Here is a 23,698-nt window from a genome sequence, read left to right as displayed (position 1 = left end):
TTGATGGAGGCGCATTTGCTGCTGGACTTATGTCTAAAAAAGACGGCTGTTGACTTGTAGCTTGACTGGTGGAAGGTAACACAGTTTGTTTGCTGGTCTTGGCGATCGGTGGTCTGGTTTGTGCGATATCTGAGTCCGATACCACACTTTCCTGTGATGATGTAGTTGCCAATTGTTTCTGCTGAGGTTGTGTTTGCCATTTCTGCTGGTGATAAATCTCCGCCCATGAGTACACCTCTTCTAATTTATAGTCTAAAGTATCACGGCGATACTTTCTGATTTTCCTTTCATTCACCTCTTTGGCGTAACGATCGAGTTTTTGATTGACGTCTTCCAGTGTTTTTTCCAAATCTGGGATTTTGTTGAGTTCCTCTTTTAAGGTTTTAATTTCTTCTTCCAATTCCGTTAGTACTTTGGAAAGTTCTTCAACTATTAACAAGATCAGATCAAGGGAACATTTATTCAATATTTGATACCATTTTTCTAGAAATCTCTTATTGTTGGTGCAAAGCATAGGCTTAAGCGCTATCCTGAGTCCCCTCGGGATCCTCTGGTTTCTGTGGTAATGTATCAAAGTGGTTGCATGTAACCTTTGGTTTATTTCTTTTTTACTCATATATTCAAACTGTCTGAGAATTTGAGCTGTGGTCGTCTTCTGAGGAGTGATGCGTCTGGTCTCCTGTATGAGCCCATAGATATCTTTTGCTGCTTCTGTGGAGTATACTAAGGTTTCAGCTCTATTGGTGGGAGTGAGTGCAATATCATCCAATTGCATTTTGAGGATTGGTGCTTAAAGGATTAAGTTTGACTGGAGTTAGAACGAAAATAATGTTATCCTAAGCACTCAGTTTCTGTGGCATTTATCAGTGTATACACATGCTTAAGGTTGGTGCCCCAGTCGTCGCACGTAGTCAAGGGACGTGCCTGATAAACAAGTGAATGTGGAGGTTAGAAGACTAGCCTCAAGACTTGGCGCCAGATTTACAACGAAAACAACGTTTTCTTATCCAATTTGATCAGGTTTATTCAACTCATTTGATGCGGTTCACAAACAAACTCTCTGGTGAGTTATTCCATGCATATCTTTGCTGACATAATATCCTTCTTATGTCACAAGTTCAATAGACATATAATCCACTTCTTAATACACCCAATGCATTTCGGGTCAAACCAGAAACATGACCCTTTGTCACACGTGCTGGAATGTGGCAATTCTATGGGAAAGCCTTTAGTAGGATGCATTAAAGTTTTACCACATATAACGTTGTTGCAATGGGTACAATTAAAACATTTAGACATTCCTTTCCATGTTTTAATCTCCTTGGCAGGAGTATTGAGAAGTTAAACCACCGTTCAGACCCATAGTCTCGGCCTGTGGATCGATCTCGGAACCAGTAGGTAAATTTGTGGATGAATTTTTGCAACCTTTAGTTCAAAAAAGTGCAACATATATCAAGGACACGACTGACTTTTTAAACATGCTGAACAATGTGAAACTAAAACAGGATGAGATGTACTGGTTATGTACCATCGACGTTATTTCGTTATACACGTCGATTCCTCACAGAGAAGGTATTGAATCATTAGAATGGAGTCTTCTACATAGTCAACTTGATGAATATCAGAGAATCTTCATATTGGAGCTGATGCAGTTTGCGCTGTATCACAGCTATTTTGAATGGAACGGACAGTTCTTTAAACAATCCAATGGAACATCTATGGGCTTTGGGGGGGCCCCCTCATACGCCAATATATTCATGCAAAAGTTCGAAAGAGACCACATTTTGGAAAATCCGACATGGATTGAAGGTTTAGTCATATTCAAACGTTTCATTGATGACATTTTTTTAATCTGGAGTGGATCTAAAGAGAGTTTGGAAAGTAACATTAAGAATTTAAATGGCCTTAATGAAAGAATAAAATTCACCCACACCATCTCCAATGAATGCATACCATTCCTTGATGTGCACATAACATTGAACCAAAATGAGATCATGACTAGGGTGTTCCGGAAGTCTACGGATAGAAATGCCTGTTTACTTTTCCAGAGCTTTCACCCTGAACCTTTAAAAAAACATCTACCATTGTCACAGTATATACGACTCAAGAGAATCACATCTGTTGAGGAAGAAGTTGCAAACGTGATCAAACATCAAACGTTTAAGTACAAACAAAGAGGGTATCCAGATGATGTCCTTAAACAAGCTATAATGAAAGTTGACAAAATCAAGAGAACCGATCTTCTGGCACCTAAAATCAAACAAACGGAACAAAAAACTGTGTGTGTTCTAAAATACTCGTCGGATTCCGAGAAAATCAAAAATACCATCAAGAAACATTGGCATTTGATACAAACAGAACCAGACCTGAAAGGATTATATTGCGAACACATTACTTTCGCCTATCAAAGATCCAAAAACTTGAAAGAACTTCTCAATACTCCTGCCAAGGAGATTAAAACATGGAAAGGAATGTCTAAATGTTTTAATTGTACCCATTGCAACAACGTTATATGTGGTAAAACTTTAATGTATCCTACTAAAGGCTTTCCCATAGAATTGCAACATTCCAGCACGTGTGACACTGCCAATTGTGTTTATCTCATCAAATGCCCATGTGGCAAAATATACATAAGTCAAACTGAGCGCAAATTAAAGATCTGCATCACGGAGCACAAGAGTAATATCAGACTCAACAACCTCAAATCTTCCGTGGCAATTCACTGGAAAGAGAAGAATCACCAAATTTCACAATTAAAATTTATGGTGATCGAGGCAATCCAACAGCGCCCCGACATGGATCCAATAAAACAAAGACTGAGAGCGGAATACTATTGGATAAAAAGACTGAACTCCGCACACCCATCGGGGTTGAATGATAGGATTGAACATTCTTGGGTATTATAATGGACTGATTTTCATGCACTGGCTTATGCTATATTCTGTACCCCACAATCGAGTGGTAATGTATATTTTCAAAGTTTGTCTTTTACTTTATGCAGTATGTGAAATTTTATGCTCTCCACACAGTTGAACTTCATTTTTTCGCATTGAGACTGTAATCATGTAAGCTCGATCATTACGTAGCATTCTGCTCATGTTATCCGTATTGTTTTGAAGTCTTAGTACTCAGTTCACGTGTCCTGGCAACCGCATCAAGATTGGATGCGGTCGCGGTCACGTGACAGAGTCTTCATCCTATGAGAACTGCTGTTCCTACGTGGTCGATTACACTCTGAAATCCACGGAGGCGCGAACGCGTCCTAACCCGCGTAAGTTATTGTACGGTGTGTAACTGTGATGTGTACCATTTCAATAATCTCATAGGTTCATCGTAATCGGTGACACTTTAGATGTTTTTACGGAGGCCAGTTAACGTGTCTTTAACTTAGTTAACTGAAACTGAGCACACTTATTACGCAGAGTGTTGTTTTGTAAAATCATAATGCTATTGTGAAATTGAGAGCAATGTGCAGTTTTATATCGCAGAGGGTGACTAATTTGGTCCTGTCTGACTTTCCTTTACAGACCCCTGACGAAGGGTCATGTTTGTGGTTTGACCCGAAATGCATTGGGTGTATTAAGAAGTGGATTATATGTCTATTGAACTTGTGACATAAGAAGGATATTATGTCAGCAAAGATATGCATGGAATAACTCACCAGAGAGTTTGTTTGTGATCCGCATCAAATGAGTTGAATAAACCTGATCAAATTGGATAAGAAAACGTTGTTTTCGTTGTAAATCTGGCGCCAAGTCTTGAGGCTAGTCTTCTAACCTCCACATTCACTTGTTTATCAGGCACGTCCCTTGACTACGTGCGACGACTGGGGCACCAACCTTAAGCATGTGTATACACTGATAAATGCCACAGAAACTGAGTGCTTAGGATAACATTATTTTCAGAGGTGGAAGCCCCACATGCCTCTACTCCCATCCACACCCCGGTGAAGCAGAGGGAGGAGTATAATGTTGTTGCATCCCCCATTACACATAATGCAGAGGGCAGAAGGCAGGGCCAGAGCAAGCGTCAAGCAGGTTCCAGCACGTCCCCAGAGAGCAGACCCCAACATGCACATGATCCACCTTTGATGGGTGATGTTTCAGATGAGGCCACACCACTTACCAGTCCAGTCATGTCCAGGGTGCCCTTCCAAATCCCAAAGAAACGGAAACACACTCCGGTGACACCTGACCACCCCAATGTCGCACAAGTAGAGCTGGATCAAAAAGAGACTAGCTAAAGTTGAGGGAGGATTAACAAGATTTAGTATTTAAATCTAAGTTCCGGTTCTGCGAAGGAGGCACTACAGGTCCAAAGCAGGCTCTGGCCAGAAATGCTGTCCAACCCCTAGCCACTTCAAAACCTTGAAGCAAAAACTCCATATAACTAGCGTGTTTTTGAGAAGGGAATCCCCCTCTCACACATAGATAAACACTTTAGGGCGTGTAGACACATAGTCAGAATCACACACCCACTAGTTTTAATTGCACACACCTTTTAATCTGTCCTGAAGAAAGCCAGCATATTCATAAGGCACTGGCTGAAACATGTTGACCCATCAAAGGATGTGGGAGGTCGTAACTTGCCTCTAACATCCCACTGCCTTATTTTTAACCGCTGACGGTGGCCCAGGTATTAAAGTTAACCTTCGGGTACTGGGACCTCCGCCAAGCCGTTTTAAATTCACATTCAAAGCACCCTTCACCGCACACACAGCGATATACCTGCTCCGCTGTAATCAGGCGTCGAAGCACACCCGGGACACGCTAGGTGTCACTGGGTGGGCCCGATGATGAAGCATGCCACCAACTAGGTTGGTGGGTGAGGGCTTCATGAGCACACCTACCAGGTGTCACTACCCCTTGACGAAACAAAACTGAGTCACTTAGATTTAAATACTAAATCTTGTTAATCCTCCCTCAACTTTAGCTAGTCTCTTTTTGATTAAACTCTATATAATTTGGGGATACGGACTAGCTATCTGGTCCTCTCTCTCCCTCTTGATACACGAGCACAAGTAGAGCTGTCATCAGCTCCCAGAGCCACCCTGCCTCCTGGCCTACAGCCCTGTGGCTCATCATTTCAGTGGTCCTAGTGGGTCAGCTGCAGTTTACTCTCATGTGTCAGGTAGTGGCACTGTGTCTGTTGTTCGCTGTCATGCCTCATGTAGTAGCACTTTGTCAATTGTGCCCTCTCCTGTTTCAGGTACTGTCACTGTGTGTGTCCTCCAATCTCATGTCTCAGATGTTGGCATGGTATTTGTTGGTCAGTGTCCAGGGACAGGTCCTGCCAGTGTGTCAGGGCCTATCGCTCATGTGTCAGTCACTAGAGCTGTGGCTGTGTCTCACACTCCTGTATCCGGTCCTGCCAGTGTGTCAGGGTCTACCGCTCATGTGTCAGTCACTAGAGCTGTGGCTGTGTCTCACACTCCTGTATCCGGTCCTGCCAGTGTGTCAGGGTCTATCGCTCATGTGTCAGTCCCTAGAGCTGTGGCTGTTTCTCACACTCCTGTATCAGGTCCTGCCAGTGTATCAGGGTCTATCGCTCATGTGTCAGTCACTAGAGCTGTGGCTGTTTCTCACACTCCTGTATCAGTTCCTGGCAGTGTCTTAGGGTCTATCGCTCATGTGTCAGTCACTAGAGCTGTGGCTGTGTCTCACACTCCTGTATCCGGTCCTGCCAGTGTGTCAGGGTCTATCGCTCATGTGTCAGTCACTAGAGCTGTGGCTATTTCTCACACTCCTGTAACAGGTCCTGCCAGTGTGTCAGGGTCTATCGCTCATGTGTCAGTCACTGGAGCTGTGGCTGTGTCTCACACTCCTGTATCAGGTCCTGCCACTGTGTCCGAAGCTACGAGGCCCGACAGTCCACCTGATTCTGTGCTGTGAGGTGCAGTTCCCATCACTCAAATCTCATTGTACTTGATGTCTGGACTGTTCATTGTAACTACCCTTACAATATTCTTGTCCATGGGACTGTCTGTATGACACACGTCCTTGTGCTGCCTCAGATGTACCTGCTCTGTTCTGTGCCAAGGACTGTTGATGCACTTTGCCCCTCTCATGTGCTGCCTCAGATGGACCTGCTCTGTTCTGGCCACTGGCCCTGTTTGAGTTATGATGCAATGTGCCACTGACTTGTGCTGCCTCAGATGTACATGCTCTGTTCTGTGCCATGGACTGTTGATGCACTTTGCCCCTCTCATGTGCTGCCTCAGATGGACCTGCTCTGTTGTGAACACTGCCCTGTTGCTGTTGTGCTGCTGCATTGTGCCCTCTCATGTGCTGCCTCAGATGGACCTGGTCTGTTCTGGCCACTGGCTCTGTGGTAAGTGTGCTGCTTCTTGCCCCTTGGTTGTGCATCTTCTCATGGACATGCTCTGCACTCGCTCATTGCTCTGCCTGGAACTGTGCTGCTTCTTGCCCCTTGGTTGTGCAGCTTCTCATGGACATGCTCTGCACTCTCTCATTGCCCTGCCTGGAACTGTGCTGCTTCTTGCCCCTTGGTTGTGCATCTTCTCATGGACATGCTCTGCACTCGCTCATTGCTCTGCCTGGAACTGTGCTGCTTCTTGCCCCTTGGTTGTGCAGCTTCTCATGGACATGCTCTGCACTCTCTCATTGCCCTGCCTGGAACTGTGCTGCTTCTTGCCCCTTGGTTGTGCAGCTTCTCATGGACATGCTCTGCAATGTGTACTGGCCACTGGGCTGGCTCCTGGGTACATCATAGTGCTATCTTTGTGATGTTTAATAAAGTCAGTTACTCATGTTGTGTACTTTGTCAGTGTCCGTGCTTATTGTGTACTTGCATTGTGGATTCCTTGTGTTTACAACATGCCCAGTCTACCATGGATTAGTTCACACTGGTGACGCACCTGACAACGAGTGGGGAGAGTTTTGATCATGCCCCCTGCACCTCTCAATATTTATATATTACTGGTCCGGCCCAGCAAGAGTAAGGGAGTGACACCTCTAACATTGATGGGAGGGTGGCAATGAACGCACATTTACTTACAGGAAGGCCTCTAAGGCACCCACTGGGCCACTGGCGGTAGTTTACAAATGCAGGGACCGCCCAATTCGGGCCACCACTGCTGCCCACAAAAGCAGCCCTCAGCTGTGACTGGACGCCGGCCCCTCGGGCAGTGCCCTGATGCCCTCGTTGCTAATCCGACGCTGCTGGTGTGAACAGGTAACAGTGTTCATGTATGCTGTGACGTGGTATATGTGTATTGCATGCTTGCGTACCTGTGGCGGCGGCCACAACGGTGCATCACTTGCAGGAACTGAAGTACGGGAAGGCGTGTAGGGCTGGGTCCATGGCGGTAGGGTCCGTGCGGTGGGTCTCGAGGCACTGCTTTCCATCTCCGTTGTGGTGCTTCCGCCGTCTGAGATGGAGGTGTTTCCGCTTCGGTGTTCTGGTTTGTTTCCGACTACGTAATATTGCGGACGGTCGGGACGTCATTCCGCACGGCGGTGAGGCTGGATTGGCTCCGACGGTAAAAGTGCCCAGTTCCCCTTCTTAATATGGCGGACGGAAGGCCCGCTGCTGGTGGACGGTGAGGTGCATTTTCTGCCGCCTCCAGCACAGCGGTCATGCATCTGTCCGCCATCCTAATGGACCCCCTGGTGTGGAGTCTTTTTGTGGTGTTTTCACAGTGTAATTGCATGAAATGATGCACAAACAGTTTACACATTGACTCTGGAGTTAAGCCTGACTGCTATGTGCCTAGCTACCAGATGTTGAGCACAGGATAATTTAAGGTGTGTAGTGACTTACCCTGACTAGGATTGTGGTTCGTGCTTGGACTGGGTGCAAACCTCTGCCAACCAAAAACTCAATATCTAACAAATAGTATATCCTCTGTTATTATATTATGATTATTGTCTGCCAACAGCTCATTATTACTGAAATGTACAGACTAGGCTAGCATTTAATCCAAAAAATAAGTGGCGTAGTACATTGGCAAAAACCTGCATTATTATGTTTGTGCTGTACCTTCATCACATTCGCTAAAATGGAGTCGCAATAACTTGATCCTACTGGATAGGGTTGGACCGAAAAGCCTCAATGGGTCTCATCTAATGGTGATGTTGCATATGCACAATGAGCCTTGCACACTGTGAACGTTAGCTGTGCGGAGGTGCTAGTTTTTATCAAGTGACAGGAAGAGAGGAAATTTAGTGCAAAAGCCATCCTCTTTTTGAAATACACGTCTTTCTTTAGCTATCTTAATGAGGAATGTGAAGACTTACCGTGATGTGGTTCCTAATCAGGAGGGCATTTGCTTAATCCTGCAGGGATCTGGCCTAGGAGGCTTTAATGCAGATAGTTGGTCCGGCATTAGCCAGGTTGAGTTAACGGTCATTTAATAGCAACTGAATTGTTGAGATTTTACTAAAGGATTTAGAAAATTTGTGATTTTTATTCTACTCCTATAAAGGTGGTTTTGAATAGGCAGAGTTCCATAGTGATCTGTCAAAGATGTTGACATGGAGGTTAATCCTACTCAATGCATCTGAAATACATCAACAAGTCTTCTTCAATGTTTACGTGGATGGAAAATTAAAATTACAACTGAAACATAAAGAACAAATGGATAGCACAGTTGCAGATTGAATTTGACATTTTACTTTACCTGCACATGAATGACAGTTTAGTTGTCAGATGGATTGATCTCGATAAATAAGCAGCAGGTCCTACCTGTAGAGAATGCCATTCCCAAGCAGGTGTTAAAACCAGTGATTGCTAAGACGTCGTCAAAGCTGCCAGCAGCCATCAACAAGGTGGGAATCCCCTGGTCAACTCCATATCCAGCATTTTGCAACACGAGCATTGAGGGGACAACAACAGCAGGAGATACTGCGCCTAAAACAAAGCTAAAACATGGAAGCAAATAGTTTACCAACTATTTCTCAACAGGGGTCAATGTCAGTACAGAAATTTAAAAATCAACTGCCTCTCTCGGACGGGAGAGATGAAACATTGCTGCGACATCCAGTGTAAGAACAACATACCTGAGGAGTGTCAATAAAAGAGGAGTGTCAAAAACAGTTGTGGATAGAACACAAAGTGCTTATGTTGTACTGATATCATTCTAGATTTTTGTAGAAACGCAGACGTTGGTCTTCTAAACCTGCCAGGCACTAAGGACTTAATCAATGATCCAACACAAACCAGAAAATCAGCTGTGAAGCAACCATCACAGATGCACTGAGCAGCATCTAAGCAAGGTGTGTTCTGGGTAATGAGCAATCACTTGAGATACTATAAGGACAATTAGTGGAACCCCGACTTTTTTTCCGTTAGAAATATCACACAAAATAAACATTAAAACATAAAAGATCAATTTTAAATATTTATGATTTTTTTTGTTCTAGTGTAGAGCACTAGACATAAATTGTAACCACAATCAAGACAAATAGTGTAACAGCAGCAATGGTTACCAGAAGTGTGACTAACTTATACCACTCAAGCATGATTGCTGTTATTTATACATAGCAATCCTACTTTCTTTCTGCTACTTCTAAGTGCTAGTTTTATTGCAGAATTCTAGCAATGCAGAAAATAAAATCGGTTACAAGTTTCAATGGTGGTACACACCCTCCTTCCTGTTAGAAGAATGAGGTTCTGTGTACAAGGAAACAGCTAGACATGCTATTCCTATCTCAAGCTGTCAGATGCACTGATAACAGTGCAAGAAGGCTGAGTGTCTCCCCTTCCGCTAGCCTTCAATAGTAACCAGAGATACAACTCTGTTCAGCCTGTCCTAGAGTAGCCAAGTGTGAAGACTACCCTCTGCCCTTCACTTTCTATGCTCGACTTCAATATCATAGACTTAACTTAGTGGTGTCGTCACGCATCATTTGACAATCGGATAACAAACTGGAATACGACATTAATTACATGACTATTGATTTAAATGGCATTATATGAGCAACATCGCACACCTTTTGATCATCATGACATTAAAGAAACTTGATAAAAATATACAACAAAATTCAAAACTATAATTAGTTCCAGCTCCAAAGAAGAAGATAGAAAGCAGATACATGCGCTGCAAGATACACCATAAGCGTTATAAGTCCAGCTCCTGGAGACTCCTACTTAATGCCTGGCTAACAGTTCCTGGCCAGGTCCAGCATTATGAGGCAATGCACTATATCAACAACATCCCCGGTTTGGTGGGTGCGAGCGATTTAGAAAGCTAAGCAAGATTTGGAAAGCCTTAGACGTTAGAAAAGTCACAGGAATGTCAACTCTAGTTCCAGGTAACCCCTCAATGAGATCCACAACTTGAAGGGAAAGGGAACCCCAGACATTTAGATGCCCAACAGAACCGAGGCAGGTTATGGTGTTTACCTGCCCTGTTTCCCTCAGCATGCTAAGTGCAGGGAGATCCTAGTACACTCGCCACTATTTCTCCAATGAGCCTTCTTTGGCCCACGTGCACCTAAAGAAAGAGGTTGTTTTGGCCAGCACAGAGTAAAACCAACATGTAAGACAGTCAGAGAGTCATGAAAGTTGATCCTTGTAAGTCTTTGTCAAGTTAATGAAAATCCCAAGGATCTCAAAATGAATAGGCTTGATACGGCCAAAAATAGTAGCCATGGAGGACTCAGAAAATCCCTAAACAAGGAATAATGATGATAATGAGACATTCGCTTAAACATGGACACGAAATTCAATTTTTTATTAGAAAAACAATGCATTAATTGGAGATTTTAAAAAAATGGCATTGAGATTAAAAGGGGCCTGCAAAACTAAATATGCTTCCACAAAGCTACAAATACAAGTGAAAATAATAAATCACAATTTAAGGATATTGATTATGGTGGTATACGATCACAGGCAGTTATATATAGACCTCCAGGCTTATAGGTATCTTTTACATATAATACATTTGACACACACTGTGAGATTAATGAGACTAAAGGGAATGTTTAAAATAATAAGGAGCCTTTAATGCACAGATGGATTACCATTAGAAACTGCATATGGTGACAAATCTTCCCACGATGCGCTTCAAAGCAAAAAGTCAGCAAGACTCAGCCTCCACTTTCCAGCTTGGAATACAGTAACACCTAATTTGCGACTTATCAGTAGTATGTCAACATTTTTAGTAAAGATGAAATCCAATTCCCAAACAGACTGTAGAATTGTTTTAATAAAGGCGAAGTTCAGACTGGCTGCAATGCTAGGGCAGACCATTTCTCGTACTCTCGGTAATATAGAACACTCTTCCCCCAGGTTTTACGTTGTGATTTGGGACTATGGGTACAAAGTAATCCCTGCCTCCCCGTCCCTTCTACTTTTCATCAACATATTGTTAAACAAGTCCACGGCAACTCTCATTACGAAGTCCTAATGATGTGCAGGTACCTGGTGTTTTACTAAACTTATGCATTGTGATCCAGGATGATAGCAGAAGTTATAATTGGTTTTGTTTGATAAACAAGTACCTGCACTATACCAATAAAGCTGTGTATCATCAGTGTATTTTCCTCATTGTAGCACAAGTCTTACCCTCTTTCAGTTCCACCACTCCAAATCTGATTTTGCTGTAAAGCTATTAGCAAATATATATATATATATATATATTCACTGAAAAAACCATAGGTTTCACACCAGTTATAGTTAGGAATTAGCATTTAAAAAACCTATTAAATTCACTGACAAAACCAGTTATAGTTAGCTGGAAATTTTACTGACATAAAACCATTGAAATTCCCACGTTATAGTTAGTTGGACTCACTATAACTTGCGCGCCTGCAATGCACTGCTGATGACGTCACATATTACATCACTCATGACATGGTCAGTGACATCACTCATGACATCACTGATGACACCATCCTTGTGACAGAGTGACAGACCTAATTTCAGTGTAATGTAACGCTTGAAACAAATATTCAAAAATAGAAACAAACATTTTCAAAAAAATGGAGATACCCAAACCAGTAACAACAACCAATTCAGTAATTCCACCATCTATATACTCATCCACTCATTCACCAACAGTTCTATATAGTCACTCATATATATACTCACTCATCATATGTAGTGATACACCTATACATCCTGTTACACATCAGCAGTCATCCAAAAGTTACTCACACACATACTCACACATGCACATAAACTATTGAACATCCATTTATTTGCATATACATTTATACACACACTACCACCTTACTTCTAAGGAAACTTACACATACTTACTCTCTTAAACAATCACTTATAGAAACACATACTTATTTAAACAGGAACTCCTACAATCTCTCACTATATATACTATACTCACTTATATACATCAATACTCACATATACTAGATTAAAACATATGTCGTTAGTAATGAAGACACTAGTGAGACAGTCATTCACTCACTAACACACACATATACACACTCGTCCACCCATACAGTCCTGCACATATTCTGTCTTCAAAACACATACAAACAGTGAGTCAGTCACCAACCCCTGCAGCCACTTATACACAAAGAGAAACACTGATACAAACATTTAAATATTTAAACAATACTCGCTAATATATGTATTCACTAAGATACACTTAATAAGCCAGTTAACCAACCAATTTTTTTTAAAAAAAACATCCATTTACACACTTATTTAAACATTTATTCTTCCATCGACCTTTACAAATACATATATAAAACAAATTTATTTTTCAGAAAGACACACATTCACTGGATGGTGTCATCAGTGATGTCATGAGTGATGTCACTGACCATGTCATGAGTGATGTAATATGTGACGTCATCAGCAGTGCATTGCAGGCGCGCAAGTTATAGTGAGTCCAACTAACTATAACGTGGGAATTTCAATGGTTTTATGTCAGTAAAATTTCCAGCTAACTATAACTGGTTTTGTCAGTGAATTTAATAGGTTTTTTAAATGCTAATTCCTAACTATAACTGGTGTGAAACCTATGGTTTTTTCAGTGAATTTCAAAGGTTTTTTAAATGCTAATTCCTAACTATAACTGGTGTGAAACCTTTGGTTTTTTCAGTGAATTTCAAAGGTTTTTTTAATGCTAATTCCTAACTATATAAGACCTGAAAGCCCACCAGGAATCTCCAGTATGCGCCAGGGGACTGCATTGCAGAGAGGTGTAATGAAGCCACAACCCTTTTTACACCTCTCTGCAACGCAGCCCCCGTGCATGTTTGTAGAGGGGGGACTAATTCCCCTTGCATACTGGGGGTCCCTGGATCATATCTGCCCAAACACCGATATTCCGAACGATTGTAAATGACTTTTCTTGAGAAACATTTGGATTTGGATTATCATGTCCTATACTTTGGAATTTTTGAAAGACTGACTTTGAGGATGCTATAAATTACTCAAGTCTGCCCGAATTGTGTGGGTAAAATTGATACCTAGTCACTTTTAATAAGAATATACTTATGTCTCGTCTAACATTTGGAAGAAATATCTAGTTATATGACAACGGGATACCGACATAACTTGAAGGAAATAAGAACGCCCTGAAGAAGTTCTGTTGTACAGAACGAAACGTTTCGGCTGGCTGTGGTACATAAACTTAAGGAAAATAAAAGCATTTGAATATACACCAAGATTCAGCGCTTCAATAAGTACTCTAAGTGATATGATTTGATTGGACTCATTGTGAAAGTGGTGCTGTGCCAAACTTTGGAATATTCTCCACTACTCTCTACTACTTACTCTCTCCTACTCTCTACTACTCACTCTCTACTGCTCTCTACTACTCACTCTACTACTTACTCTCTACTACTCTCTACTACTCACTCTCTACTACTCTCTACTACTCACTCTACTATTCACTCTACTACTCTCTACTACTCACTCTGCTACTCTCTCTACTGCTCTCTACTACTCTCTACTACTCACTCTCTACTCTCTATTACTCACTCTCTACTCTCTACCTCTCTACCTCTCTCTTCTTCTCTCTCTACTAATCTCTACCTCTCTACCGCTACCTCTCTACCTCTCTACCTCTACACCTCTACCTCTCTACCTCTCTCTACACGCACACATATAGACATATATGCATATATATATGTGCATATGCATTTATATATATGTATGTGTATGTATAAAAAAAACAACTAAACATTTTTTTTTCTAAACAGCTACTTTTAAAACTGTCATTCTTTTTTCCCATGGTACGCTCCCCGGTACGCGCACCCGTGCGCGTACCGGGCGCTCCCCCCGCGAAAATCAAAAAAAAAAAATTTTTTTTTTTTGCCTTGTGGGGCCCTTTTATGGCCCCCACATCAAACCTAGGGGGTCAGGGGGGGTCTACTCTGCCCCCTATGTTCATTTCCCTCTTTGTTTTGGCCACCTCTTGTGTCTCGATTTTACCGAGACACAAGATGGCGGCCGCTCCGGACTGTTTAGAATGTTTACAGACACCCGAGAGCCAATCAGCTTTCCTCGCGCAAGTCGCGTGGCGCGCACGGTACGCGCACCCGTGCGCGTACCGGTGCGCTGCTATAGATATATATATTTTTTTGAACCTTAATTACTCAAAATCCACTGGAGCACATATCTTGAGACATAGCAAAGGCACATCGGGCTACCAGTCCCTACAATTTTGCCAAGTTTGGTGGAAATCCATTCAGCCGTTCGGGCTAAAAGTGAAATCGACCGCCCTATGGAAATTAACATGGGGAAAACGCGTTTTGGGACCCCCCTTTTATCTCGGCCCCCGCTTGACGAATCCCCCCCAAACTTTCAGGGAAGGACCGGACCGCCATGAGACCATTTTCCTGAAAATTTCAGGCAGATTCGTCAACCGGCGCCAAAGTTATTCAAAATAGAATGTTGAGATTTAACATTGAAAATTATCCTAACTATAACTACCTACTGGCGACCGCCAGTAGGTAATATATATATATATATATATATATATATATATATATATATATATATATATATTACCTACTGGCGATAGCCAGTAGGTATATATAGTTAGGATTTTTTCTCTATGGAACTTTTGAAAATTCTATGCCTAATAACTTTGGCGTTTGTGGACGGAATTGGCTGAAATTTTCAGGAAAATGGCACATTTTGTGTCTGAGCAGCTCCTGGAAATTTGGGGGGGGTTCGTCAAGGGGGGGCTGAGAAAAAAGGGGGGTCCCAAAACACGTTTTTCCCATGTTAATTTCCATAGGGCGGTTGGCCTCACTTTTAGTCCGAACGGCTGAATGGATTTCCACGAAACTTGGCAAAATTGTAGGGACTGTTAGCCCGATGTGCCTTTGCTAGGTCTCAATATATGTGCTTCAGTGGATTTTGAGAAATTAACGTTTAAAACAAGATATATATCTGTAACAGCGCTCCGGGCAGCGCTCCGGTTCGCAAACTTTTCGCGTATCGGAACTTTGCGAAGCGAAGCTGATTGGCTCTCCGGTGTCTGTCAACATTCTAAACAGTCCGGAGCGGCCGCCATCTTGTCTCTCGGTAGGATCGAGAGACAAGAGGAGGCCAAAACAAAGGGGGAAATGAAGGAAAGGGGGCAAGGTAGACCCCTTCTGACCCCCTAGGATTGATGAGGGGGATATTATAGAGCCACGCCGGGCCCCAAAAAAAAAAAAAAAATTCCGATTTTTTTCGCCGTAGAGACGCGTCTTGGTTCGCGAACCGGGCAGCTAACCGGGCAGCTAACCAGGAAGCTAACCGGCAGTGTAACCCAAAAAAAAAAAAATCGGATTTTTTTCGCCGTAGAGACGCGTCTTGGTACGCGAACCGGGCAGCTAACCGGGCAGCTAACCGGGAAGCTAACCGGCAGTGTAACCCAAAAAAAAAAAATTCCGATTTTTTCGCCGTAGAGACGCGTCTTGGTACGCGAACCGGGCAGCTAACCAGGCAGCTAACCGGGAAGCTAACCGGCAGTGTAACCCAAAAAAAAAAAAAAAAAAAATCCGATTTTTTCGCCGTAGAGACGCGTCTTGGTACGCGAACCGGGCAGCTAACCGGGCAGCTAACCGGGAAGCTAACCGGCAGTGTAACGGGAGTCTGAGGAGTAGCTGATTGGCTGTCAATATTGTAAACAGTCCGGAGCGGCCGCCATCTTGTCTCTCGGTAGGATCGAGAGACAAGAGGAGGCCAAAACAAAGGGGGAAATGAAGGAAAGAGGGCAAGGTAGACCCCTTCTGACCCCCTAGGATTGATGAGGGGGATATTATAGAGCCACGCCGGGCCCAAAAAAAAAAAAATACATTCCGATTTTTTCGCCGTAGAGACGCGTCTTGGTACGCGAACCAGGCAGCTAACCGGGCAGCTAACCGGGAAGCTAACCGGCAGTGTAACCCAAAAAAAAAAAAATATCCGATTTTTTCGCCGTAGAGACGCGTCTTTGTACGCGAACCGGGCAGCTAACCGGGCAGCTAACCGGGAAGCTAACCGGCAGTGTAACGGGAGTCTGAGGAGTAGCTGATTGGCTGTCAATATTGTAAACAGTCCGGAGCGGCCGCCATCTTGTCTCTCGGTAGGATCGAGAGACAAGAGGAGGCCAAAACAAAGGGGGAAATGAAGGAAAGAGGGCAAGGTAGACTCCTTCTGACCCCCTAGGATTGATGAGGGGGATATTATAAAGCCACGCGGGGCCAAAAAAAAAACAAAAAAAAAATCCGATTTTTTCGCCGTAGAGACGCGTCTTGGTACGCGAACTGGGCAGCTAACCGGGCAGCTAACCGGGAAGCTAACCGGCAGTGTAACGGGAGTCTGAGGAGAAGCTGATTGGCTGTTATCATTGTAAACAGTCTGGAGCGGCCGCCATCTTGTCTCTCTGTGGGATCGAGAGACAAGAGGTGGAAAAAAAAAGGTGTAAATGAATGAAAGGGGTAAGGCAGACCCCTCCTGAACCCCTAGGATTGATGAGGGGGCTATTAAAGTTCCCTGGGGGGTGAAAAAAAAAATTTTGCGATTTTTCGCGGTAAAGGTGCTTCCTGGTACGTTAACCAGGCAGCTAACCGGCAGCGTAACGGGAGTCCGACATATTGTGTTTTTTGAACGTTTGTGATATGTGCATGTGTGGATTTTGTCTAATTAAGGTTAAAAAAATATATATATATCTTTAAGCGTGTTCTGGCGCGCTTACGTTTTGGGTTTGGTTTGCGCTGCAGAGACGATACGTCACGGTTATGCGATGCATCATGAGGCGTCTCACGGGCTACGTGATACGTCACTTAATAAAGAATATATTTTACAGCTATAGATATTAGCTTTTAAAAAACCAATGAAATTCACAGAAAAAACCATAGGTTATAGACCATATATAGTTAGGAATTTGCATTTACAAAACCTTGAAAATTCACTGAAAAAACCATAGGTTATAGACCATATATAGTTAGGGATTAGCATTTAAAAAACCTTATTTTATTTGCACAAAACCATTGAAATTCCATATATAGTTAGTTGCACTAACTATATATCGCGGACCCGCAATCCACTGCTAATGATGTCACATATTACATCATTCATGACATGGTCAGTGACATCACTGATGACATCACTGATGACATCTCAAATGACATCACTGATGACATCACTGATGACAACACCCAGTGACTGTATGTTTCTGTAAAGTTAAAATATGTCTTACATATTGAAGAATGAGTGGATGTATAAGTGTCTGGATGAAGGATTTAGTAGGTGCATGACTGACTGTATGAGAGAATGATTAAATGTGTCTCACTGAGTGCATGGGTTAGTGATTAAAGTGTCTTAATTTGGCAATCATTATTTATGTTCTTCTGTAAACTGCTGCATGTTTAAATCAGTAGCTATATCAGTAACTATATGGGTTATTGAATGGTTGCCCAAGTATTTGTATGGGAGACTGAGTATGTGTGTGAGTGGCTGGGAGGTGTATAACTCTGTGCATAGATGTGTGAGCAGTTGATTCCCTAGGTGTATGGGTTCAAAAGTGCATGTAGAAACAGCTGTATGGACAGTTGACTGTGTGCATGAGTATATTGGTGAGTGAATGGATATCTCAGTTCTACATGTCAAAGTAAGTACATATGTAAAACACACTCCATGTGAGAGTTGACATATATAAATAACTGAACATAAGAGCCAGTGAATGTGAGAGTGGCTGTATGAATCATTGTGAACTTGTATCAAGGATTGTATACGAGAGTAAATATGTGTTAGTATATGTTTGAATAAGTAAGGTGTGTATAACTGTATAGTTAAGGAAATGGAGATGTGATTGATTCTTTGCATGACTGACTAGGTGTGTGAGTAACTCCATGGATGTGTGACAGTCTGTGAATGCCTGTTTACACTGAGTGTATCTAAGGTTATATTAGAGTCTGAAGATGTATTATCACATACATGATATAATCAGTGATGTAATCAGTAATGTCAAATGAGATGTCAGTGATGTCATCAGTGATGTCATTTGAGATGTCATCAGTGATGTCATTTGAGATGTCATCAGTGATGTCATCAGTGATGTCACTGACCATGTCATGAATGATGTAATATGTGACATCATTAGCAGTGGATTGCGGGTCCGCGATATATAGTTAGTGCAACTAACTATATATGGAATTTCAATGGTTTTGTGCAAATAAAATAAGGTTTTTTAAATGCTAATCCCTAACTATATATGGTCTATAACCTATGGTTTTTTCAGTGAATATATATATATATATATATATATATATATATATATATATATATATATATATATATATATATTTACTTATAAGCTGTACCCAAAACAAACCTGTGAATTTTGGCAGAAAGGACTGAAGTCCAAAATCCCTTCAGCATGCTGGGCCAAGGTATGTTTCACAGATTCGGTGAGCTATTGTCTCTGGCACTTAATCTTTCTGGTGTAGTAGCTTCACCTAAATTATCAGGGACGTTTGTCACTTCCTTCCGACTGGCTCAGTAAAATGAGAGACCTGTAGCCAATCTGAGGAACTGGAATACGTATGGCCTCCAGAAGACCGCCAAGGATTATCTGGAATTCTGCACAAGCATTTGAGATTGAATGGCAGTAGTGGCGTATACCACTTTACTACTCTGTCTTGTGTAGTAGTGATATAACTGAGGTAGGAGGCCATCTGGGAAAGCATGATCTGTATTGGACTGTGGGTGGCCAGCCTCACAAGCGCAAAATGTTTGATTATAATATGAATGCAATAAGAAAGCAGATGGACATGCAACACAATGCACTATCGCGGCTAAAAATCTGGTAATCCAATTTCCAACCTTGGGTCAAGGCCTTTTTATAGCTAGAATTCATGCGAATCCCATCTTCCATGCACACAAGCCCTCCTACAATATTCCACCCTGCATGCAAGTTGGGAAGGCTGGGCACCTCCTTTATCAGGACAAATCAAAATATTAAAAATAACATAGTGATGTTTTATCACAATCTCGCTGCACTGCGCCTGTGTGAGTGGATTCAGGAATGGACATTAATTTATGCTCCCAGGAAGCAATGTTCTCATTTTTTTTTGTAAATATCTTTTTATTGCAGCAAAATCAGAAAGGCATACAGTAGATTTAATCCATTCCCCTTGGAGCTCAGTGAAAGCGCCGCTCCCTCACCCCTGTATCACACAGCCATTTAGCTCACACCCCGGAGGTCGAGCGGCAAAGTCACGGGTATAAAGAAACTGCGCTGGTGCGTTCTGAATACGGCTGTAGCCACCAGGTGGGTGGGAAATGGCAGAGCTGCTTTTGGGTCCTATCACTCCCTCTCCCATGTCCCAAGTCCAGTTTGAACCAAGAGTCACTGTACACCCTCCTTGCATAACCCCCCCCCCTCCCCCGTAACACCCTCATCCCCACCTACCCCGCTACCCTCGTCTAGGATCCCCCCTGACCACCCCCTACCCCTGTCCGGACCCCCCACCCCCCCAGGCGTGCCAGAGTATCACCAACCGAGCTCTCTACCCCTCCACCAAGATCAGAACCGAAGCATGGCTCCAGGATTCATCAGCAAACATTCGTAGGTCATCACATTGGAACGCAAAGGCAGTGAAGCAGCAAAGTGGGCCTAAGCCGTCCCCCCGTCAGGCGGGTGCCCCGCCGGAGCCGGACTATGCACCGGGGAGTCCTCCTCTTCCACGTCCAGGAGCGTGAGATCTAGGACCAGACCCTCCCACGCCCTGGCTCTCTCCAGTGCCATGTCATTGTCTATCCTGAGCGCGGCCTGCAGGCGAAGCTCACCCTCACATCTGGCCCATTTTAGCAGCTCAGCCTTCCAGCGCTCTACCGCGGGGCCCCGGGACGCCTTCCATTGGGACGTAATGGCCCGCTTCGCCAGGAGGAGCCCCAAGTCCAGATACTTGCTAGTGACTTTATTCTTTGACGTGTGTGGGAACCAGTGTAGTATGCAATGTGCCATGGTGAGTTGCAGGTCTCTCTCCGTCACCTCCCTCAGAACCTCCACTACTTCCTCCCAAAAGGGCCCCAGCTCAGGACAGGACCAGAACATGTGTTGGAAGTCGTCGGGATCCGCCGGGCAACGCGGACAGGACGCCGGGTGTGCCGGGAAGTATTTATGTAATTTATCAGGGGTCAGGTACGCCCTATGTAGGACATAAAAGTGCACCAGCTGGAACCTTGCGTTGCGCGTGCCATTCCGGGCCCCCTCCAGTATGCCATTCCAGGCCTCCTCCGGGATCTCAGTCGCCAAATCGGCTTCCCATTTCGCCTTCAAGGCCAGCAGGGGAGCGGTGGACTCCGAGACCATGCGTCGAGACAGGCACGTGACCGCCTTGACCGTCCCCGCCATCATCACGACGTACTGACAGCCCAGGGACAATGGCGGCTCCGACATGCCCGCCCCCCAGTGTTTGCGGATCGCCGCCGTTAAAGCCGCATGAAGGAGGAAGTCTCCACCCGCCAGCTCAAAACGGTCCTGCAGGAGGTCGAAGGGCAACATTACCCCGTTTTCGTACAGATCACCCATGGATGACAGCCCCTGCTGATCCCAACCGTCCAGCCCGTGCCACGAGCCCCCATGCGGAAGCGCCCCGCAGAGTCTAAGTGGGATCTCAGGTGCGTACGGAACCGAAACACCGCATCTCCGGCGATATCTGTTCCAGCATTTCCGGGCCGTCGCAAACTCCTGAGTGAGGTGGAAATCCCCCATCGGAAGTCCCAGGACAATCCGGGACAACACCTGGACCGGACCCGCCGGCTCACCCGATCCGTCCGCCCCTCTCCTGGCCCGCGCCACCCACTGTGTCAGCAGGAAGCAATGTTCTCATGAGCTCATTATAGCAGGTTTGGACAAAAACTGACATTTTAGCTCTTTACATAATTGTCCCTCCTGGACTCCATAACGATTGTTGTGCAACCAAGCTTCTTCTATGTGCTATCAGTGTAAAATATTTCTCCATTTTTGAGAACCTAAATCTCTACATCAGTGGACTGTTGTAAGCCATAGTTATTCTTAGTCAAAATAAATAGTTTTCTTCACTTTCATTTTCTCTGATAGAATGGAGCCAAGAAATGTTTTACACCAACATGGGAGACATTACATTTCTTCATCTTGGGTAAATGCCAGTCAGAGACTTGTTCAACGGCATTTGCTCAAGCACACAGGTAAGGAAAACACCTTCTTGCTTCCATCATCTCTGTGGCACTAGTTGGAATGTCCTAACTGGAGAAGAAAGGGTGCTACTTTTAAGTTGCTGTTGGCGCTTAAGAAAAAAATTGGTGTTTGCACACAGTTGATTCTCTTAGCATTTACTATTTCTATTGAAGGAAAACGTCACATTGTGTTCACATTGTGGCGGCATTTACCTTTATATTTGATCAACTCTTCAGGTCCCTAGAGAACATTAAGGGGGTTATTTCGATGTCGGGTGGAATTCCTTCCACCCGACACCGACTCAGTCATGGGACCGACCAACACCCGCTCGGCGGTCCCAACCAGCCTGTTATGATGTGACCTAACACTGTTCTGTCGCATTCAACTTTTCTCAATGGAAACACGTGTTACGGCCGTAGACCGGCCGTAACACAAGCTCCCATTGAGAAAAGGCAGGTTGAGTTCATCCCTGCACCCCCGTGGCAGGCACCTCAAGGTGCCTGCTACAAGGTGCAGGGATCAACATGGGGGCACCATAGGTGCCCCCTCGGACACTGACTGGAGGGTGCGCACCAAAGGGGGCCCTGCTGGGGGCCTCCAAACACGCTTTCCGACTTAGTTTCCATGTCGGATAGGCCAGCATGGAAACCAAGTCAGAAACCGTGATCATAATTTCAGGGGGGAAAGACCCTCCCTTGAGATTACTTGCCGGCTTCCGACTGGCGGATGGGCTCTCCGAACCAGTCGGAAGCCAGCCAGACTGACCGGCTGATTTACTTTCTGACTGCCTCCAACATAATGAGGCGGTCAGAAAGTAAACAGTGGTTCATTACGATGCAGCCCTAAAGGCTCTGATCGCAGGTGGGAGCCTTTACGGGCTGTATCGTAATCGGCGCCTATATAGAGTAGCACATTTAGAAATTTGGTATTTTGATTTGTTTGCATCGACTTGATTTTTTTTATTGCACCTGTGGTTGTCTCCAATGCAGTTTCATTTTCTACTGACAAGTTGGGCAACAAATGACTCTTTTCATGGAAGTTCTTTTAAAAAATAAATAAAAACCTTTTGATAATTTCAAATTACCTTTCTGCACATTCCATCTTTCATGTGTAGCTCTGATTCAACAGTTATATTATCATTATTATACCCCTAATACTACTGAAGAGAAATCTTCCTCTATTCACATTGTTTCTTTGCTCCATACCATCCAATGTAAATGTATCTTTGTCACTACATTCAGTTTTTTGATCATTGGATTTCGGCTTTTAAGTCACACTCAGAACTATCATTTCTCAGTTATGAAATGCCTTAGTGAACACTCATATGTACATAAGTGAATCAATAATAGAATCAAATATTTAAATTTTTCTTTTTATTTTAGTCTCCACCTATGATCCACAGGTCTCTTAAGATCCGCAAGGCCAAATCTCTTGAAATCCACAAGCCAACATTTGTTTCATCACTATGGCATACTGGACTCAAACTTCAAAAGGGCTAGAAGTAAATACACCACATTGTATTTAAAAAATGTTTACATACTAAATATATCTCCAACAATCTTAATAGTGTATGGGATAAAACAGCATAGTGGGAAGATACACTATTTATATGAAAAATATAAAGGAATATATGGTAATGCACAAGGGAACCCAAATGCTAAATAAAATCTTGAGCCCACCCGTGTCTTTCTCATTTGTTACTTGTTAATACAATCGTCATTTACAAGTTCAGTACATCACCAACCTATGACAAACGTCAACTTCTGTCCCCATCCACTTGTATTAACAGGCATGAAAATATTAAAACAACCAAGTGTCAATGTAGTGTAGAAATATGTATAAAACAAACCACACAAATTCATTGCTACATATCCAGTATACTCGTTAAATCTAAAAATGATAAGTACATTAATTCAAAAACCTTTTCACCAAGAGCACAACATTAAAGCCAAAATCATACGAAATACCACACACTTACCCTGTCCAAATACAAGTCATACATTAATAATCCCATCAAGTGTGATATGGGAAAATATACCCCAACAGTACCTGGAAATGATTAGATCATGTAACCAAAGGCCTATCATTTCTCATATTACATAAGTAGCCTCTAGTAGCATA

At 43.4% G+C, this 23,698-nt stretch overlaps 1 protein-coding gene across 2 annotated transcripts in view; it reads right to left on the bottom strand.

Annotated features, from left to right (window-relative positions):
• The window catches only part of SLC9B2 (solute carrier family 9 member B2), a 368,958-nt gene that overhangs the window by 130,942 nt on the left and 214,318 nt on the right, over positions 1-23,698 (bottom strand). For both annotated transcript variants that reach the window (XM_086961576.1, XM_086961577.1), the window contains exon 7: positions 8,707-8,882. In XM_086961576.1, coding sequence (XP_086817702.1) covers positions 8,707-8,882 — 176 coding nt within the window. The remainder of the gene's footprint in view (positions 1-8,706; positions 8,883-23,698) is intronic.

The sequence above is a fragment of the Lissotriton vulgaris genome, chromosome 3_1 (assembly GCF_964263255.1).
Source record: "Lissotriton vulgaris chromosome 3_1, aLisVul1.2, whole genome shotgun sequence".
Taxonomy (NCBI): domain Eukaryota; kingdom Metazoa; phylum Chordata; class Amphibia; order Caudata; family Salamandridae; genus Lissotriton; species Lissotriton vulgaris.
The sequence above is the reverse complement of the archived record's forward strand: the minus strand, read 5'-3'. Positions and strand labels throughout refer to the sequence as shown.